General features: G+C 42.0%; 1 protein-coding gene across 3 annotated transcripts in view; it reads left to right on the top strand.

Moving 5' to 3' along the window:
- The window catches only part of LOC124123384 (cell wall integrity and stress response component 2-like), a 57218-nt gene that overhangs the window by 15585 nt on the left and 20540 nt on the right, over positions 1 to 21093 (top strand). Inside the window, exons 1-2 of one of the 3 annotated variants that reach the window (XM_046486620.2) lie at positions 7498 to 7757; positions 18996 to 20009. In XM_046486620.2, coding sequence (XP_046342576.2) covers positions 19346 to 20009 — 664 coding nt within the window. In that variant the 5' untranslated portion in view covers positions 7498 to 7757; positions 18996 to 19345. Of the gene's footprint in view, positions 1 to 7497; positions 7758 to 8209; positions 8529 to 18995; positions 20010 to 21093 lie in introns of those variants that run through there. The other 2 variants (XM_046486613.2, XM_046486627.2) reach the window with 2 other exon arrangements.

The raw sequence follows: 21093 nt of genomic DNA on the forward strand, positions 1-21093 counted from the left end.
GGGCGTCATTGAAAATACTAAATACAAAATTCTTTGGAAAAGGCCGTAATACAGTCAAATTACCATCTCATCCTACCGGGTACCCATTCCCTGCTGGATGAACAGAGGAATATTTAAAAAAAGTCACATCCAAGGCGACACCACATGTGCTACGTGAACTTCAGTATGTGACAGAACCGAATCCCTGGAAACGCTCACCACATGGTCACCCATCCACCCATCACCTAAGTCTGCGACCAACGTTGTTAACTTCACCTGATTTGTGACCTGGGCGCTGTACACAAGGCAGCTTGCCCCCACTTGCAAATGGTCCTTGTCTGGAAGAAATATACCTAAAACAAACACATTATCTTCATCTGTGGCCCAAAATCCTACTGCAGCTGTTTCAACTACTTGGTAGGACGTAAGTTGTAGGCGTCCCTGCAGTTGCCATCAATAACGTTGACCTTGAAAAACGCTATTCCATCCACCGGGACAGTCTTCAGCCGCACATTTCATGGAATGTTAAGTTCCATCCCCGCTTGGTTTTGTTTTTATTTAAAATAGTTCTACATTCCAAGAAATGAAGACTCCGATCAGGTGGATGGAATAACGTTTCTTCGAGAAAGTCAAGAAAATTAATCATGGCATCTTCCGGCTCGTTTATGTTTTCAAGTAAAAGAATATCTTTACAAGGACCGCTTTAATTAAACCGATTAATTAATGACAGCGGCAAGATGTTTTGCTATGGAACTTTTCCAATCAGAACTCATGTTCCGGTAAATGATTCATTATAATACCATTTATTGATTGACTTCCATTTGAGGCAGTCCCCTAGTCATCCGTAAGTCAAGTCGAACCTCAAGTCAAGCACGTAACGCTCATCTATCAATCGGTTTGTGTCGCGATTCGGACTCAACCTTGAGCGTCAGATCAAACTCAAAGTCAAAGTCAACATGAGTGAGGTTGATTGTCATATTTGGTAGCCCAGAGTGAGGTTGATTTGAATGTCTGGCTCGGGGGTAACCAGTCTTCACTCCGAGTGTGTTTGATTGTGAAGACTGGTTACCCACTGAGTGCGTTTGATTGTGAAGACTGGTTGCCCCTCGAGTGTGTTTGATTGTGACGACTGGTTACCGCAGTGTATGTTTGATTGTGAAGACACGTTATACCCTCGACTGTGTTTGATTTTGAAGACTGGTTGTTCCCGAGTGTGTTTGATTGTGAAGACTTGTTACCCCCCAGTGTGTTTGATTGTGAAGACTTGTTACCCCCGAGTGTGTTTGGTTGTGAAGACTGGTTGTTCCCGAGTGTGTTTGATTGTGAAGACTGGTCACCCCCCGAGTGTGTTTGATTGTGAAGACTGGTTGACTATTTTGGTACCTGACGGCAATAGAACTGTATACACATAGAGGCTATCTGTGGTGGCGTATTTTGGATACATGGGCGCTTGGTTACAAACTCCCACGTATTCATGATACCTCTGCTAACTTATTTATGAATGAACGCCCCCGTTATACATATGTATCCACGTCGTGTGAGGCAGACAAGTCGAATACAGCATTCAATATCAAACTCAACTATCCATTTATGACATCCCGATCCGTCATATATTGATCACAGTATTGATGTCCAATAACGCTGATGACCGTGGCCTCCTTCAACCCCTGGCTATCGTTGTACCTGCAACGTGATGGATGACTTTCGTCGTGGACGACAGCTCGAGATTACATGCATAATGCCACGTGTGATGCTTGTGTTGTACTCGCTAGCGTAGAAGATTTACTTCTTCCCGCTCTCTGTGTCCCTTCTACACCTCCCTCCCACATTCCTTCCGTCTCCCTCCTTCTCTCTCTCTCTCTCTCTCTCTCTCCTATACCCCTTTACAGAGAGAGTGAGAGAGAGAACGAGAGAGAGAGAGAGAGACAGATACACCGCAACTTCCATTTCTCTGCCTCTCCTACCTCCTTACCCATCCATACCCATCACACTCTCTCTCTCTCTCTCTCTCTCTCTCTCTCTCTCTCTCTCTCTCACGACTAACGGGATCGGGTGGTCAGGCTCGCTGATTTGGATCGTTGCTCATGATTTCAATCACTGGACTATATGCTCCAGACTCGATTATCCACAGACCGCCGTCATAAAGCTGGAATAAGAAACAAACAAACATCCCGTCTACTGTGTGTATTATGCATTCGTTTTATATAGCGAGGAATATATTAACTACGGTTTCAGAACAGATTCATAAAGGAATACTTAACTCACAATGATGTGGGTATGCCCTTTGATAAACATTGGTACTTTGAAGTCAGTCATTAAATTTGTCATATTCTATAAGACTGTCTGCAATATAATAATGCGGTCACAGGGGTCCATAGAACCGTCTGCGAATGAACTTGTAACACGCAATCGTCTTCCACAGGGTATGCGCGCTGGCCAAGTCCAGAACCTAGTGGCAGCGTTATCCGGATTCAGATGCTGGTAAATCCGGGTTAATCCTGGACCGGGGGAAACTATTTCATCTATAATTTATCTTTGAATGGTTAAAAAAGCCAAAACACAAATGCAGGAAGCTAGAAAACAACTTGTATATGTCTGTCACGTAAAAATAGTAATTGAATGTCATTTTTCTCTTATGAAGTGTCAGCGCATGTGTATCCGTGAGTTAGTATTCCTTCATCGCAGTCGACGTAAGGCTGTGGTGATAACTTCACGGAACGTTGCTGCCGGTGTGGTACGCCATCCTACTGTCAAACAGGCTGTTTCGACCACAGCAGCCACCTCTTCTGACCTGCGCAGCCACTGGAGGATGTTTTCGCATTCAATTTGTCCCAGATTACTGACAGAAATAGTGCGCGGTTACTCTTCCCCAAGGGAAAACACAGATTGAAATCAAACATTTTTTGTCAGTTCAACCTTGAGATTGCGGCATGTCTTTAAAAATCCGATATTCCTTGTCTAGAGACGTGATTACGTACACAGCAAGTTTGTTATTTTAGGCTAAGTATCTACACCCCTGCTAAACGCACACCATTGGAAGGAGGCAGCGGGGTAACATCCACGCTCGTTCTTTGTGCCAACCCTTTACAGGGAAAAATACCAGGAAGAAATCTATTTCTAATCTCGGCAAGAGGCAAATAGTTCATGTCATTATTTTTTGATCCGTTAAGCACAGAGTTGTTTCAAGTGATCGCGCTCCATTTCAAATTTTAATTCAAATTAAATTGTCGATACTTTGGAAGATTATTGATATCACCGTCAGTACTGTTACAAAAGGTTTCTCATCTGATCAGTGTTACTGCTGCGATTTGTTTCCAGAGATGATATCACAGCGAGATTTGGAGATGTGTGCACCTGATGTGAGAGCGAGACTTGGGGATGAGAGAACGTGATTTGACAGCGAGACTTGGAGATGTGTGCACGTGATGTGACAGCGAGACTTGGAGATGAGAGCACGTGATGTGACAGCGAGACTTGGAGATGAGAGCACGTGATGTAACAGCGAGACTTGGAGATGTGTGCACGTGATGTGACAGCGAGTTTTGGAGATACATGCACGTGATTGGGTGTTTTGCAATCAGCTAAGCATAACATACCGCTGTGATAGGGTCCGGACCTACTGCGTGCTGTCTGTGAAAGTCAGTAAATACATATCCCTACATCATGACGGAGGAATATATTTATTTTTTATTTCACCATTTATTTACCAATACATATATACGGGTAGATGAAGTTATGGCCTGATGAGACTCGCGCTAGCCAATTAAAACTGTGTTCAATATATATAAGAAAGTCTACTCAGGTCTTTGAAATCAGCATCAGGAAAATTATTTGTTTAAATTTTAATATTGTTATAATTGTGTAATAAAAGATTTCATAGACTATATGTTACTCTAGAACACACAGTATACCACTAGTAGGAAGCAGGACTTTACTGTGGTCTGTGTGCTGTGACGTGGTCTGTGAGGTAGGTACGCGGGTAGATTAAGTGATCTGTGTGCAGCATGGATAGATAGAGCGGTCTGTGTACAACACGGGTAGATGACGAGGTCTGTATGCAATTCGGGTAGATAAAGCGGTCTGTATGTATGCAGTATTGGTCTGTGTGCAACTTGGGTAGATGAAGTGGTCAGTTTGAAATCGGGTAGATGAAGTGTCCTATGTGCAAGACGGGTAGATGAAGTGGTCTGTTTGAAATCGGGTAGATGAGCAGCAGCGTCTGTGAGCAGCATTGGTTGATGAAATAGATGAAGAGCTGTGCTTGCAATGCCCTTGCAAATTTAGATTTACTTCAGTTCTGTCAGGACAACCTGACACGGCATAACCAGCAGCGACTGACTCGCCCACTCTATGGAGAGTTGCAGCATGTGTCAAACTTGACAGTCTAGAGGTTCACCGGAGACAATCCCACCGGAACACATGGTGCCCACAGCACAAACTGACAAGACTGTTACTCAGGAGAAGACGTTCATAGATGTTCACACACGTATCAGGAAGAGGAGTCTGTCCACCATTAGGGACCGACCATTTGATTTAAATTGTTTCCGATTTTTAAAAAATTATGCTTCACTTTGTTGAAAAAGAAAAAATTTGCCTGCGACAAAACTTACATTCTTGCAAGGTGTTTTTCTCAACAACCAAAACATTCAGGTTTATGGTTTTAAAAATATTCTGTTTTTGTTTTCTGGTTGTCGTATCTCGATGCAAACTACTTCAGCTATTTACAGCCTCCTTGTACACATACCCGGCTGTGTTAGTTTAGATATTTCAGCTGTTTCAACCCTCTATGTACACAGAAATTGTCTTTATCATATAATGGGTAGGTTTCTCGGCAGGATAAAGCCAACGGATAAAAACGATATCCGTTGGGGTCATTTGCGGATAGAGATGCAAATATCAAAGGTCAAGTAGGGACTACTTTCACTGTTTATAAACAAACATGGCGTCGCCCTCGTCATTCGGCGATCGAGTCAGAATTAACCATCGGGAACCTGGATAAACTAAAGGGATAATTGCTATCATTATCAAAAGAACAGCCTAATATACAGAAAATCAGTGTCTAACTGTGACGTAGCGAAGGCATTTTATAAGTTTTGGCAACTTTAGAGATATAAATTTCGAAACAATTTTGCGAGAGCACGAGGCCAAGCCAAGCGGGATCAGTAGCCATATCTGTGCTTGTAGACCTCTGCGGCTTGAAACCTTCTCCACAAATTAAAATAGTTGGATTTGGCCGAAATATGTTTGAATTGTTACCTTGTTTCGTTTTGTCGCTGTGTGTACATCTGACTACACTTCTTAACGTTATGACAGGACAGACCGACTGTCAACAACGTCTGACCGTGGCCGTGACGTCTCATAGACTAGGGTTAGAGTAGCTTCCCTTTGACAAAGGGCAGTTACTCTAGCGGACAGACCGATGGATTGCCGCGAAAGGCATATAAAAACAATTGTTGTTTTGCGTGTATGCTGCTTCTCCACTGTATAAGAAAACAGATTTCAGTTGGAACTATATTGGCTACTGTCACTGTCCGACTGACACATCACTTACCCTGTGACGTAATAAATATTAATGCGCGCATTCCAGAAAAACTCGCAACGTTTCGGTAATCTATGTGAGTGAGGGAAATCGATTTTCAAGCACAGAATTAAAGAATGACATTCTATGATAAAGAGGTTATCACGCTTGTGTGTTTGGGGATGGTAAATATCCTGTATAGGGAATAAACACTATGTATTTAGCTCGCCAAGGCTCGCTAAATACAATGTTTATTCCTAATGCAGGATATTTACCATCCCCAAACACACTCGCGTGATAACCTCTATCTATCTGACTGTTAAAACTTCAGCTATTCACGCCCTCTATGTACGCAAAACAGCTCTATCTGACAGTTTATATACTTCAGCTATTCACACTCTCTATGTACACAGAACTGGCTCTATCTGATAGTTTATTGACTTCGACTATTCACTCCCTCTATGTATATATCTCTGTTGATATGCAGAAGAGGCAGTAGTAATACTTTATAGTGCCGGCACACAGCCGGGAAGAGGCAAGTGTTCTGTGTACATAAAACTCCAGTGTGCCATGAGTATGATGGTTTTCCTCAAGCAATCACTCTTACTCGTCCTCACCGACTGCTTTATCTCAGTCATGGGTGTTTATTGCCGAAGCGAATCTCCCAACTGAACGACAAAAGCCAGGGACTGATGGATGCCTTGCTCAGGGTTGGGCTGTCCAAATCGCCTACAGTGGGCTGTATAGTGTGGTGGAAGCCTTCCTCTTCACAGAGCCGAAGTTATTAAAGTACCTCATGCCTCAGTGCCCAGGGACGAATCAGCACGTCTCTACCACACATCATTCAAACGTCTGTATTCGAGAATACCAGGAACCCCTTGACCTGTTCTGTCCAGGCAAAGTTCGCACTTTGCATCGGTTTGCTTTTCGGAGTTGCGCTTGTATTTGTTTACAATTTTGCCTTTTACGCCCAATGGAATCTGTTTCGTTGGATTATCAAGACTGGTTGTTCTATCGTGTTGATGTTTTATATTTAATTCGACTTTTCTGTTGGATGACTGGAAATCCTAGTTACATATCAAGCTCAGTAGAAAGTATTTATCATGCGGAGTCAACTACAAAAGAAATGTTTGCGCCGAGACATTAAAACTGCCCCGATATGTTGCATATTAAACATATTTCTTAAAAGTTTTTTCTTTAATTACAAGCAGCAGAATCTCGGCACGTGTACAGAACGGACACAATTCAAGATTAGCATGTTGCTATAAGTTTTTAAAAAAATTAGTAAATGCGCTATGGTGTAACTGGATTTTCGGGTCCATCACTTGGTTGTCTGGTTTGTTCACATATCGTTGGGAAATCGAGACTGGTTTTTATCTGGTGTTGACGTATATTGTTAGTCACTTGACAATGGCAATCACAGAACGTACAATGACAATGATCTAGAAGACTGTTATCAGTCTCTGTTGTCGATATAAACTTCACCTAATTTATCTATAAAACTAGAAACTACTACCACTATCACTACTACAAAAACCTTCACCCGCAGAAAATGGGAGTGCATACATTATCACATGGAAGGCAGCGCTGTGTGGTGATGTGAAATGGACAGCATCTGCAGCGTGAGTGACGAACGCATACTTCAACCGTTGGGTTACCCCACTGCCTGTCACAGATGGTCGGCATTAATGGCGTTCTACGTATTACCATTTCCTCATTTCCAAATCCCTAATGCAGAACAGGTTATGGTGTGTTTTCGAGGTTTCTGCCAAACCTGTCCTCATATTCTTTTGTTCGACTCAAAACAGACACTGACTGTTCCCATGGCACCCTTGTACCCCTGGCGGCCAGTAACTGGGCCCTTCTCCTCCACACACAGTTACCATTCTACACGTTCCCCCGGCTAAAACATCTAACAATCCTCGCCTTTAAGTGCTTCAACAAACTAATCGCACTTGAGGAAACGAAACCTTCCGTAAAAGATTAGTTGGATTCCGTGATCGATGGCAGTAAGACTGGCCGTATTTGAGCATGGTCTCAGCTTTGTGAGACGACTAACCTGTCCGGGAGAGAGAGGCTTAATTGTCCTTCTATTGGTCAGCTGGCTCAACAGACCCCTTCGTGAGAGGCACTCCAGCCATAGACCACCCCTGATTAGAGACTCCTTGTCCAGCGTGTGTGCTCCACGGCGGCCTGTCCAGTGTGAGTTCGATAGCGCACCCCGGGTCACAGCAAGCCACTGAGAGATGACAGTCACCAGGTAATATAATCACTCTATCTAATATTGATATCACATTATATCGTGTACTTTCAGATGTACAACATTCAATAGATGTTTAATTGTATCGTTATTCGTTTCGAATTCTTTTGATGGTACTTTAGGATTGGCAGTGTACTTCGGTACTTCGGTACTCATAGTACCCAGAGTACCAATGGTACTCGAGTCTACCAGGAAATGGAAGGTACCGCGGTACTTGTACTCTGCTATTCGGTGGCGGTACCACGGTACTCAATAGAATACCAAAGTACTCAATCGGTTATTCCGAGCAGTCTTAGGGTACTGCGGTATTCATACCTGAATCTACCAAGCACCCCCGTACTAGAATCTACCGCGCTTGTCAGTGAAACCCACGAACTTCCTGTGTAAGAGATGATTTATTATATGGCTATAGAAACAATCACTGCCAGAACGAACGTTTGCACACGGTAACAACGGTTCAACGTTTAGGGGAGAGCCATTCACCGTGTGTAGTAGAGCGGAGAGGTGGTACTAGATCATTAGTCGCAAATCAATGTAGATATCGAGGGGAGTTGAACTTCCTGGCAGCCGCTGACACATTGCGAGGAGAGGTGCCTGTTTATCTGGGACACTGAAGCCAGAGGAGTCCCCTTGCCATGTAGAGAGTGGTAACTCAACCTTGAGACGCTCGACAACACTGGCGGCTTTAATGTGATGTAACAGCGAAGCCTCATGCCATTGATGGCTTAACGGGAATGAGGTTGTTTCTCCAGTGAGCGGTGTTTGGTGCCAGTAAGTAGTATTCGTGCCTTCAGGTTGGTTTCTTTCAATCTTTGTCAGACCTCAATTCCTTGAATTCGGCATGTCTGTGTGGCTATGTATTGTTGGAATTACAGACTGTTTATTCCCGAATCACATTACCTCGAATGTAACAATTCTATTTGATATATGTCCCCTTCATCCCGGGGTTCGATCGCGACACGGTCAACTCATCATACCCTAGGGTACCGAGGATGAGAGCAGGGTTATTCAGGAGGTATGTTGGCTGCACATGAGACGGTATGTTAACCAGGGTATAATAGTAAGAAACCGATGTATGCCTGATTCACATCAATATCACATAACATACGTTACATGTTGTTCCATGACTACATGGTAGGACACAATTACATGTTCCTTTTTTCCCATAGGGTAGATCATTACTACCTGTGGGGTAGGACGTTACTGTATGTTACTTTATTTCATCTTGTGTATGACGTTACTGTATGTTCCTTTCTTTCCCACGGGGTAGATCGTTACTAAATGTGGGGTAGGACGTTACTGTATGTTCCTTTATTTCATCTAGTGTAGGACGTTACTACATGTTCCTTTGTTTCCTGTGAGGTAGGACGTTACCACACGTTCCCTTATTTCCTACAGTGAAGGACGTAACTACATGTTTTATTATTTCCTGCAGGGATAGACGTTACTAAATGTTCCTATATTTCCTACAGGGAAGGACCGTCACGTTACTACATGTTTTATTATTTCCTGCAGGGATAGACGTTACTAAATGTTCCTAGATTTCGTACAGGGAAGGACGTTATTACATGTTTTATTATTTCCTGCAGGGAAGGGAGTTACTACATGTTCCTAAATTCCTTTGGGGAGGGACGTCACTACATGTTTTATTATTTCCTGCAGGGATGGACGTTACTCTATGTTCCTATATTTCCTGCAGGGAAAGACGTTACCACATGTTCCTATCTTCCCTGCAGGGAAGGACGTTACAACACATTCCTATATATCCTCCAGGGAAGGACGTTACAACATGTTCCTATATTTCCTACATGGAAGGACGTTACTACATGTTCCCTTTATTTCCTACAGGGAAGGACGTTACTACATGTTCCTATATATCCTCCAGGGAAGGACGTTACTACATGTTCCTATATTTCCTTCATGGAAGGACGTTACTACATGTTCCCTTTATTTCCTACAGGGAAGGACGTTACTACATGTTCCTATATATCCTCCAGGGAAGGACAATACTACATGTTCCTATATTCCCTGCAGGGAAGGACATAACTACATGTTCCTATATTCCCTGCAGGGAAGGACATAACTACATGTTCCTATCTTCCCTGCAGGGTAGGGCGTTACTACACATTCCTATATTTCCCACAGGAAGGACGTCACTACGCGTTCCTATATATCCACCAGGGAAGGAAGTAACTACATGTTCCCTTTATTTTACTGCAGGGAAGGGAGTTACTACACATTCCTATATTTCCTGCAGGGAAGGACGTTACTACATATTCCTATATATCCACCAGGAAAGGAAGTAACTACATGTTCCCTTTATTTTCCTGCAGGGAAGGGAGTTACTACACATTCCTATATTTCCTGCAGGGAAGGACATAACTACATGTTCTTATATTTCCTACAGGGAAGGACGTTACTACATATTCCTATATATCCTACAGGAAAGGACGTTACTACATGTTCCCCTTTTTTACTGCAGGGAAGGGAGTTACTACACATTCCTATATTTCCTGCAGGGAAGGACAATACCACATGTTCCTATATTTCCTACAGGGAAGGGAGCTGCTGCATGTTCCTATGTTTCCTACAGGGAAGGGGGTTGCTACATGTTCCTATATTTCCTGCAGGGTAGGGCGTTACTACATGTTCCTATATTTCCTGCAGGGTAGGGCGTTACTACATGTTCTACTTTTGCACAGAATGGGGAGCTTTGAATTTTGGTTCAAATATCAGTGTTCAGGACGCCGGCCCTTACTTTATGCACTTGCTTTTAACTACCAACTAGCGAACTGAAATGCATATACACCAAGTAAGTATTTCCTACACAGGAATAATCATCGTTTAGCATCCAGGCGCCAAGGGAATTGACTGCAGACAGCATCAATGGATTACATCTGTCTTTACTGTCTCAAATATCAAAGCATTGCCCGTCTTAGTTGATCGGGTTTGTTTGATCTCGTTCGGAAGAAAGGCAGACTCCACGTGCATGTGGGTTTTGAAGCATGGGGTAAATACACGGCCTTTGAATAAAACTTTTAGTTTGTAGGTTTGGGCAGCTATGTGGAGGAGGGCTACTTGTCAGAGAGTGTTGTTTGCGCGCAGGTGACTTGTAGCAATCGTCAGAAGAGTGGTTGGAGGTTTGGGTTCTCTGATCTCGACAAGATCTCGTTTGTAGTTAAAGGGTTCCCCTAGGAACTGTGTGTACTGGTTTAGGCGTCTATCAACATATTAAACGGCCGTGTTCGACGTCCAGTACACGCATTGCTTGCTGAGGCAGACGCTGTACATGGGCAGCTATCATCTGGGGATGCTGCGATGATATATAGATAAGGTGTTATCAGGTACAGCATGTACACACCAGGCATCAAATGTTCAAGTCAGTGAATGGGGTTTAACGCAACAGTTAACACTATCCCAATTAGGCCTGTGAATAGTTTCAGCACCATACCCAAGTGGGCTTCACCAAAATAGTAAACGTCGGAGACCTGCATCACATGGGTTTTATTCCCAAATTTTGCTGACATGTCATGATATTTCTGAAATACTGTTCAAAGCGGCGTTAAAATCCAACTCACTCTCTCACTGTAAGTAATTTTATCTGGATCAGGCAAATTAGCGTCTATTAACCATGACACGCAATCAGCCATGTCACATGACCCCACAACCTGATCCACGTGTTGGACGACTTCGGGCCTACGCTGATCCGGAATCCCCACACAAACGTTGTGTCAAAGTTAATGTTTCACGGGGAAATGAACTGTTAGTGTATTGTTTTTCTATGATGACGTCTTCGGACCTAAACTGACTGAATTTCCAAGCAAACGTTGGGTCAAGTTTATGTTTATTTCACGGGGAAATTAACTGCTAGTCTATTGTGTTTTCTATGATGACGTCTTCGGACCTAAACTGACCAGGAAGTTCCACACAAACGTTGGGTCAAAGTTGTTGTTTATTTCATGGGGGAAACGAGCTGCTAGTCTTGTGTTTTTTTCTGTGATGACGTCTTCGGACCTTAACTGACCAGAAATCCCCACACAAACGTTGGGTCAAGGTTAATTTGTTTATTTCTAGGGGAAAGTAACTGCTAGTCGAGTGTTTTTTCTATAATGAGGTCTTCAAGAAGTATCTATGTAGTTTGCTGTCATTCAAGTTCATTTATCGCTCGACAGAACCAAACCTTCACGACTCTTTGATTCCGATCATCAGACTGAAATGATTTCACCATATAACCTTAAACCCAGAGGTGTTTAATTGTCTTTGTGATTTTAGCCATAGACCGCAGCAATATTGTAATGTCAAGACATGCTACCGGTGCTACCGGTGCTTACCCACATATGCATAGTATGGGATCCTAGGGGGGACATTATCGCGTTGCCCGCCTTAGTGAATTTTGACATTTTTGCTTGTTTTTGTCAGGGCGACAACGCGACAATGACCCTTCTAGAATTCTATACATATGGTGTCAAAGCTAATTTTCAGTGATCCATACTTTGCTATTTCAAGTTATTGTTTATCTAGACGTGAGTATAGAGTTCGTGCAACATTTGATCCTCGCGTACAACCATTCTTAAGATCCTTGAAACTTGGTTTAAGAAGCTACATTGACATATACGATTCATTTATTTATTTATTCATATGTCTATGTATAACACCCCGTTCACATGCTCCTCTATACATATGTGTGTATATGTGCATACGTGTGTAGAAATACATACGTGAGTATACTTGTCATGTGAACATGTGTATATTTACACCAGGAGCAAATTTGCATCGTGTCTAGAGCAGGTGCAAATGTAAATATAAATTTGCAGTGTGTATATGTTGCAATGTTAACGTTTATGTCAACGTTAGAGGGTGATCTAATTAATATCTGTTCTTTTGCCAACACAAAACAAATTGTCAACAGTTGCCAACTTTTATGCGCATATACAGAGTTGAGCGGACGGTGTTTTCTTTTGGTTTCAAGGAGTCAAAACTTTGTGTACAAATTAAATCAAACGCATGCTGCTTCACGCAAAAATTATCGATGAAGTAACTCTCTGCTCTTCAACTTTGATTGGAAAGCAACGTGTTTTGTGTTGAAAGTCGTAAACAGACTGACGAATATGTGTGCCTTATACAATTTACACACTTTATTAACACACCTTAGTTGATTTTCACCTTAGTTGATGTGAACGCATAGTAAATTAACATATACGCACGTATGTATAGTTCAAATACAATTACGTTAGTAAATGTTGTGCATGTCAACGGGGTATAAGTTAAACAAAGCTGACTATGTGGTATGTGTATTTACACTTGGCATTTCATGCACATCCGGACGCTTTGGACGTTTTCAATGAAATCCCTTGGTTTATAAAGTTTAAAGTACAACTTAAAATAACAATATGGAAGCGTATTAGTCTCATAGTCGAAAAAGATTTTACCAGTAACATCTACGTGGATGGTACTTTTAAGTAATATATACTACGTAGAAGTATCATCTGGTATTAAATTATCGACTTTTGTAACAATATTTTCTCGAGTAACCATCAATTGCTACTCCACTCGGACGGGACTGATCAGAATGGGAGTTCCAAACCAGCCCCATTGTTGGGTTGGCCATTTCAACAACATGGCGTCCAAAACGATAGAGTTTGCGGGAAATTCAACATTTATAAACTGACTTAAACGCAAAAGAAAGACTACAAAATCTATTTGATGAAAAGGATTTCTTCATGTCCACCCCTACCCATTTCCTTTTTCCTTAACTCGACTTTTGATTGGTCGATAAAATGTTCATGAAAATCAAGGGCGGGTAACTTGAGGTCGCGAGAACCACGGGGATAGATCCAGGGGTTACTGTAGCTTTACCGAAATGCGAGCCCTGGAGATATAGAGGATGGACATTATGTATGCATTAGACATATCGTACGTGACACTGTCGAAGTGACATTACAGAAGCCTTTTCGTAGATCTTACATTAAACAACGTCAAGAGCATAAAGAACAACCTCGAGTTTTTTTCCTTAGTCTTGTCGCAAACACCTTCCTTTAAAAACATTAAAAAATCCAATTACACAACAGCACACGGCACTTCCTATTGTGTTCCATTACCCTACTACAGTCACAGTTGAGGCATCACATCGGCGGATTGTAGCCTTTTTATGTCAGACATAAACAAGATGTAAGTTTTTCTTCCAATAACCTGGATGTTAGTGGATATTGCGACTCCAACCTTCTGACTTCCTGTTGCAATACGTATGTGTGGGCTCACCTCGCCAGCCACACGTCTCAGAGTCGGCCAGGCCCGGCAATACATTATACACAGTCATTCCCGGCCTGACATATCCTAGATCAAGGAATGGATAACACACTATCAGCCAGCACGATGACTTGAACACCACCACAACGACGAGGGTGACACGTCAACTCTACAACATCACCAAAAACATATGACGGTACTTTGGCTACGCTACACAAATATGGCCCTTTGGGTTAAACCGAGTAGGCTACACCAACACAACGCTATCGTCACTTTGGGTTTAAATCGGGTATGCTACAACAACATAACGCTATCGTCCCTTCGGGGCTAAACCGAGTAGGCTACACCAACACAATGCTACCTACCCTTTTGGGTTAAACCGAGTAGGCTACACCAACATAACGCTATCTACCCTTTTGGGTTAAACCGAGTAGGCTACACCAACATAACGCTATCTACCCTTTTGGGTTAAACCGAGTAGGCTACACCAACATAACGCTATCTACCCTTTGGGGTTTAACCGAGTAGGCTACACCAACATAACGCTATCGTCCCTTTGGGGTTAAACCGAGTAGGCTACACCAACATAACGCTATCTACCCTTTGGGGTTAAACCGAGTAGGCTACACCAACACAACGCTACCGTCCCTTTGGGGTTAAACCGAGTAGGCTACACCAACACAACGCTACCGCCTTTGGGGTTAAACCGAGTAGGCTACACCAACACAACGCTACCGCCTTTGGGGTTAAACCGAAAGGCTACAACAACATAACGCTATCTACCCTTTGGGGTTAAACCGAGAGGCTACAACAACACAACGCTACCGTCCCTTTGGGGTTAAACCGGGTAGGCTACACCAACATAACGCTATCTACCCTTTGGGGTTAAACCGAGAGGCTACAACAACACAACGCTACCGTCCCTTTGGGGTTAAACCGAGTAGGCTACACCAACACAACGCTATCGTCCCTTTGGGGTTAAACCGGGTAGGCTACAACACAACGCTATCGTCCCTTTGGGGTTAAACCGAGTAGGCAACACCAACACAACGCTCTCTGTCCTTTGAGGGTTAGCCGATTGACAATGTTTAGTTGCACATTCGCTTGACTATTGACACCATGGGGTAAGACCACCGACATGTGAGTTGGCGCTGCTTCCAGGGACTAGCACGCTGGTTCGCAGAATTTCTGCTCTGTAAAGTGTATCGAAATAAATGCACGTTCCTGAAACACAAATAACTTTCCATGTCTCTTGATGCCATGTCATTACGGGCCTCTACTTATGACATACATGTCATGTTGTTACCATGTCTTGAGATGTCTTGGTTTGTATACAGGCCGCCCCAGGCAACACATACTTAAGTTACTTATGCAAATAGTGTGAGTGGCGCGTGCTACAGGTGCAGCAGGACATGCTGACCCTTTTCGCGAACACCTGGTGTCATCACTGATTTTCAGTCATCCATTCATATAGTTTTCAGAGATTTTTTTGTCCTTTACGCCAATTGGAATCTGTTTCGGCGGATAATCAAGACTGGTTATCTTTTGCATTGATGTTTCATATTTCATTACCCATGTCTGGGTATGTCATGCCGTTATTCATATCTGAAGATGTCATGTAATTACTTATGAAGATGAATAGTCATGTCCGTACATATAATGACAAACCTCCTTTCTTTATAGCCAATAATTGCGTCCCTTGTGTGTGCAGGGATTCGATGATAGCAGATTCGAATCAAACTTCTCCTTATCATGATCCCTGTGATGCACCAAGCCCATCTACTGCCCAAAGCGACGTAAATCCAGATCACTCACATGCCTTTCTTAATGAAGATCCGGATTAGAATTGGTCTTCAGCAACCCATGCTTGTCGTAAGAGGCGACTGACGGTATCGGGAAGTCAGGCTCGCTAACTCAATTGCATAGATTGATACTCATGATGTCAGTCACTTGATTCGCTAACTCAATTGCATAGATTGATACTCATGATGTCAGTCACTTGATTGCTTGGTCCAGACACGATTGTTTGCAGACCATCGTCATATAGCTTGACTATAGTACGGCGTTAAAGGGCAAGTTAAGTCAACATAGCAACTTTGCATACGTAAACACAAATGCTTGACCAAAATTAAATTTTAAAAACGGAAATAGCGCAAAACAGATGATAAAATACGACAGGCGAAATCGTTCCCGAAACAAAATAGTCCGCCACTGGGAGGAATCGCCTCACTGGGGTTAAAACGGGTTTCCTGTGTTTGACGCGCTGAGCAATTTTAACAGTTTCTATCATGACGATTAAGCCGACGCCCAGCCTGACTGTTTCTGCCTCGGATTTTGTAATACCCGTCTTCTTTGTCTGCTCATCCATTTGATTACCGCGGCCACAACTTACATCCCCTTAGCAAAAATAATGAATATGCCTTCAGTTTTTCACTCAGTGATTAATCCCTGACAGAATTCATTTTGTGGAATTAGGGCTGATGGCAGCTGGTGTTTTCCCAAACATTAGGCGATAGTAATCTAACGCTAGTTACCGATTGTTGATTGTTATCTTAAGTGTTCACAATGTCAAGCTCAAGGGTCGTGTCCCACATACAACAATGTATTGACAGAAATAGAAGAACAGTACATTTGTATATGTATAACGGCTAATTATAACGAGATAAACAAACGCGGCAAGCATAACAGCCAATAAAAACGGTTGTCCCCGCTGCACCGGTAGCTTCAAATAGGTTTGTTTTTGAAGCCGATTGCGTAGCGTGTGATTTCATGACTTTCGCTTGGACATGTCAATATTTTCTACGAATCTTATGAATTTTTCTCTCTCTGAAATTGACGAAATGTATCTAGGAAAACTGATATTTGCAAAAACATCGAATCATTCTGTTCACTTTATTTGCCCTTTAAACAACAAACAAACATAGTACCATTAGATTCACATCATAAGACGTCCCTATACTTCACTGTTTCGGCAGTTTCGGGAATCTGATTATCTAGACATGTTGTTTTCTTGTTTTGACAATTTTAATATTATTATTTTTTATCATCTAGGCATTATTTGACAATGGAATGCACAAGGCAAGTCCTTTCGGAAATTTTGAATAATAAGGAGTATCGGCAATGTTGCACTAGCATTGTGGGCGCACAGCTGTTTTGAATCAACTCTAATAATACCTGTTTCGTTAACTACAGCCAGTCATAAGAAACGTGATTATATAACCAGGCTTACGTATGTATATTTTCCTGCCGGTAGTTGTCGATGATAAAAAACCAACCAGTGCTGATGCTTGTCTGATCATTCAGAATGTGATTAATTTGACAGTTTGGTATATGTGCATAATATTTCAAATATACTGACGACAAATGTGTTGGGTTTTTCTCGGACATTTCAGTAACTGATCGTCTTCAAGGCTCACGCCGCATGCGTTATTTGTAGTTGTTTGCATGCTCCAATTAGGTCATGGACAGACGACTATGGAATACTGTAAGGGACATTCTCGCGATCTCACATTTTCGCGATCTCGACCTTTGGAAACGAGCTTTATATGCCCAAAGTGCAAATGACATTCAGATATCAATCCCTATGTGCTAGAAGATTATGTTCAGGTTGACTGAATAGCAACGAGTACACTATAAAATCACACAAAACTAATCGACTGAACCAAACGTAAAACATGACTGTCAGAAATCGACATCCTCATTTAATTTGAACAGTGAATAAGTTTGAACACTGCGGGGTATCAAATCAGTTGAAAACGTGCTCGTGATTTACTACCGATGGGAACCTTTATCACCTCTAATGTTCTTTAGGATGATGAGATCAACTCTACCATATCAAGTTTATACCGATAGCGCCTGTTTCATCCAGTACTCTTCTTGTGCTTTCACTAGTCACATATAATATGCCTCTCATTTCGGTATATGTGCTGTTATCGATTCTACACCAACCCCCTTCCTGCCACTGCCAATAAAAGGCAATGTATCTCCCATCATTTCCTTAGGTTGCGGCAAGATGCCCTACATGAATAAAAGGACTGCCAACTGTCAGATGACTGAAGTTTATCCGGCAATTTCATTTGGTCATGTTGCCGCGCACCTGTCTGTGTTGTGTGATTTGTTGTGCGGCTGATAGCTGACGCCACGTTGATGTGTTGTGATGAGCGGTTGTAAGATATCTACCACGGCTAAAGAGGAGTGGCCTTACTTGTTATGAAATACCCAGTAAACCTGCTCTCACAGCTGGTCGAGTAGCCGAGTGGTTGAAGTGGTCGCACGTCACGCCGAAGACCCGGGTTCGATTCCCCATATGGGTACAATATGTGAAGCCTATTTCTTGAGTGTCCGTCATGATATTGATGGAATATTACTAAAGCGGCGTAAAACCATACTCACTCATCCATAGCATCCCTGCACCAACAAGCCTGAGGAATGTTAATGCACTGACTTATTATAAAGGACTTCTTTGATCGTTTATGAGCCGTTTTTCAACTATCAGTGTGGTCAGCTTCTTGTATCACCCAAGTAACGGAACTCTTTGCCATAATATTTAACGGTAAATTTGTAGTGGACAATGGACTTCTGGCATTATTTAGGATCATATGGTAAAGAAGCCTTGTTGTTATGTGAACGGTGAGTTTTGAGAGATACATACATCTTGGTTTCACCCTCGTGGAGAGGAACCTTTCAGTAAAAACACGTCGACAGCATCTTTTTACATATATGTTTTTAAAGGCATCTTGAAGCTGATAAAATATATATCCCCATTCATGTGTACTTGGTGCACCATAATTATATATACGCGGGCAGTATCTTGCTGTCATCCATATAAGGATATCAATTATCAGCATCTATACACACACTGGTTCTATCCCCGAGGACAAACAGCGTTCGTTTTATTATTTGCATTTTTCTACTTCTGTTCAATAGAATAGTTGACATTTTAAACAAGCATTTTCTTCATCTCTGTAGCAAAAGTGTCTTTTGTTCTTCCAGGGTCGCTTCTTGTGTGTGAGGGAACTTGTACTGATGTCTGTTTCTAGAGCAGCGTCGTGTAAGCGATATTGTGTTACAAGCAAACGCCACACAAGCGGTCTTCGTTTTTCAAAACACCAAGTTAATCATGCTTTGGTCTAGAACAGACGTGATTGTGGTCAACAATATGTAGGTGATCCTTCAGTTCACGAAAGCAAGAGTGATCTACAAGTGATCCTTTGGACCACGAAAGCAAGAGTGATCGACATTAAAAAGGTGATCTTTCGGTCTAGGACAAGGAGGTGCGAACCATCACCTACTGATATATGCAAGCCATCTATTGTACATAATTGTGTGACCAGATTGCACGAATGAAGAACCTTGGGATGCGGTTGTTCAGAGGACATTGGGTGGCGGTGTTGCTGGTAGTGGTCCTTCATGTGCACGTGCACTGGGACGTTGCCTCCGCTGGGAACGTCACGATGTGGGATAATACAACAACATCGACTTCCTCACATGACAGTTTTGTCACAGCTGCTGATGAGAGGACTATTAAGCATCCAGACAAAACCATTTCTGGGAATGAATCAGAGATTGAAATCGCATGTACCAACTGTTCAGGGAATATGAGTGATGTTGATATTGAAGTAAATGACACAAGGGTGTACACCAACGACCACAATACAACAGTTACGACATCGACGACGACAGCGGAAACGTCACCAGCAACAACATCAAGGATGATGACAGAAACGACATCAAAAGAGGTTTCCAATACAAATATTACAGAAAGCAAGCCAAATATTGATAACAGTTCCAGTGTAAGTCACAACGCAACTACAGAATCTTTTGACCTATTTTATGAAAATTCAACTACTAACAACTCAACGTCACAAGCAAAGAAAGACAAACCAGTCACTAGGACCAAGAAACCACGGCCTCATATGACAAAAGCGCAGTACGAGTATTTGGTACGACACTTCACGGGGTTCATGCAGCATCTCCGGGTAGGACATGCCACGCCCAATAGTTTAGGTAAGAATTTATATTTACATATTTAAAATATGGTTTTTGGTTTCTTTAGTTACTAACCGACCATGTGATATTCTTGGGGATGGGGATAGGGATAGGGGGTAGTAGGGCTGTGATTTTATCTCTAAAAATAAATGTCCCTGAAAATCCTTGAAGAAAATAATTATGCTTCAGACTGTTGAAAAACAGTTGTTGGAACAAAAATTACATTATTGGAATGTGTTTTAGAAAAAAACATTTCGGCTCATGGTTTTAATTAAAAAGATGTCTGTATTTGCAGCTGTATCTGAAACAATATCTAGTCTCCATACAAAATACAAACCCCAGAATATGGGGGGCATGCTTACCCTTTTCACGAACGCCTGCTGTCATCACTGATTTTCAGTTATCCATTCATTTGATTTTCCTTTTACATCCAATGGAATTTGTTTTGGTGAATAATCAAAACTGGTTATTATCTGATGTTAACGTTTTATATTCATGTTTGTGTTGCTGTGAATCAGTTGTATGGCAAAACGCGTAATACCGAATAAATCCATTACGTTCTCTGCTTTGATAAGATACGATGTGCTCTAGACATATTTACATCCCTATTCACTTGGAAAAAAATGCTAAAATCTGCGGTTTGGGAATAAAATAGAATTCGGTAAAGTCGATATTTCGGGTTCAGGCGAATACGCACCATTCCTAAAGTTCCAATGATTCCTAGAGGAATATTTTATGAATGCCACTTTACTTGTCTTTGAATGGCAATTAGAGGTAATACACAAAGGGAAGAGAAATTATGGATGTCAATTTCCTTTCTTATGAGACATGCAAAGTTTCGGACTCTAAACTTACTCCTTCATCCACCTGATTAAGGAGTAAGTATAAACTTCGAAACATTACAGTTTGGAATTCAAAGATTGGGGAAAAAAGGTTTTAACTCATCATCATGCCTGTTGTCTGAATCCTATTACAAATGGAAATCTAAGAAAAATATGTTTGTATGAAATTTGTTTATTTGTTTGTTGCTGAACGCCACACTGAGCAATATGCCAGCTATATGACGTCGGTTTGTAAACCATCGAGTCTGGACGGACCAGAC

Source organism: Haliotis rufescens, unplaced genomic scaffold, assembly GCF_023055435.1.
Source record: "Haliotis rufescens isolate VD_foot unplaced genomic scaffold, xgHalRufe1.0.p SCAF_3, whole genome shotgun sequence".
Taxonomy (NCBI): Eukaryota; Metazoa; Mollusca; class Gastropoda; order Lepetellida; family Haliotidae; genus Haliotis; species Haliotis rufescens.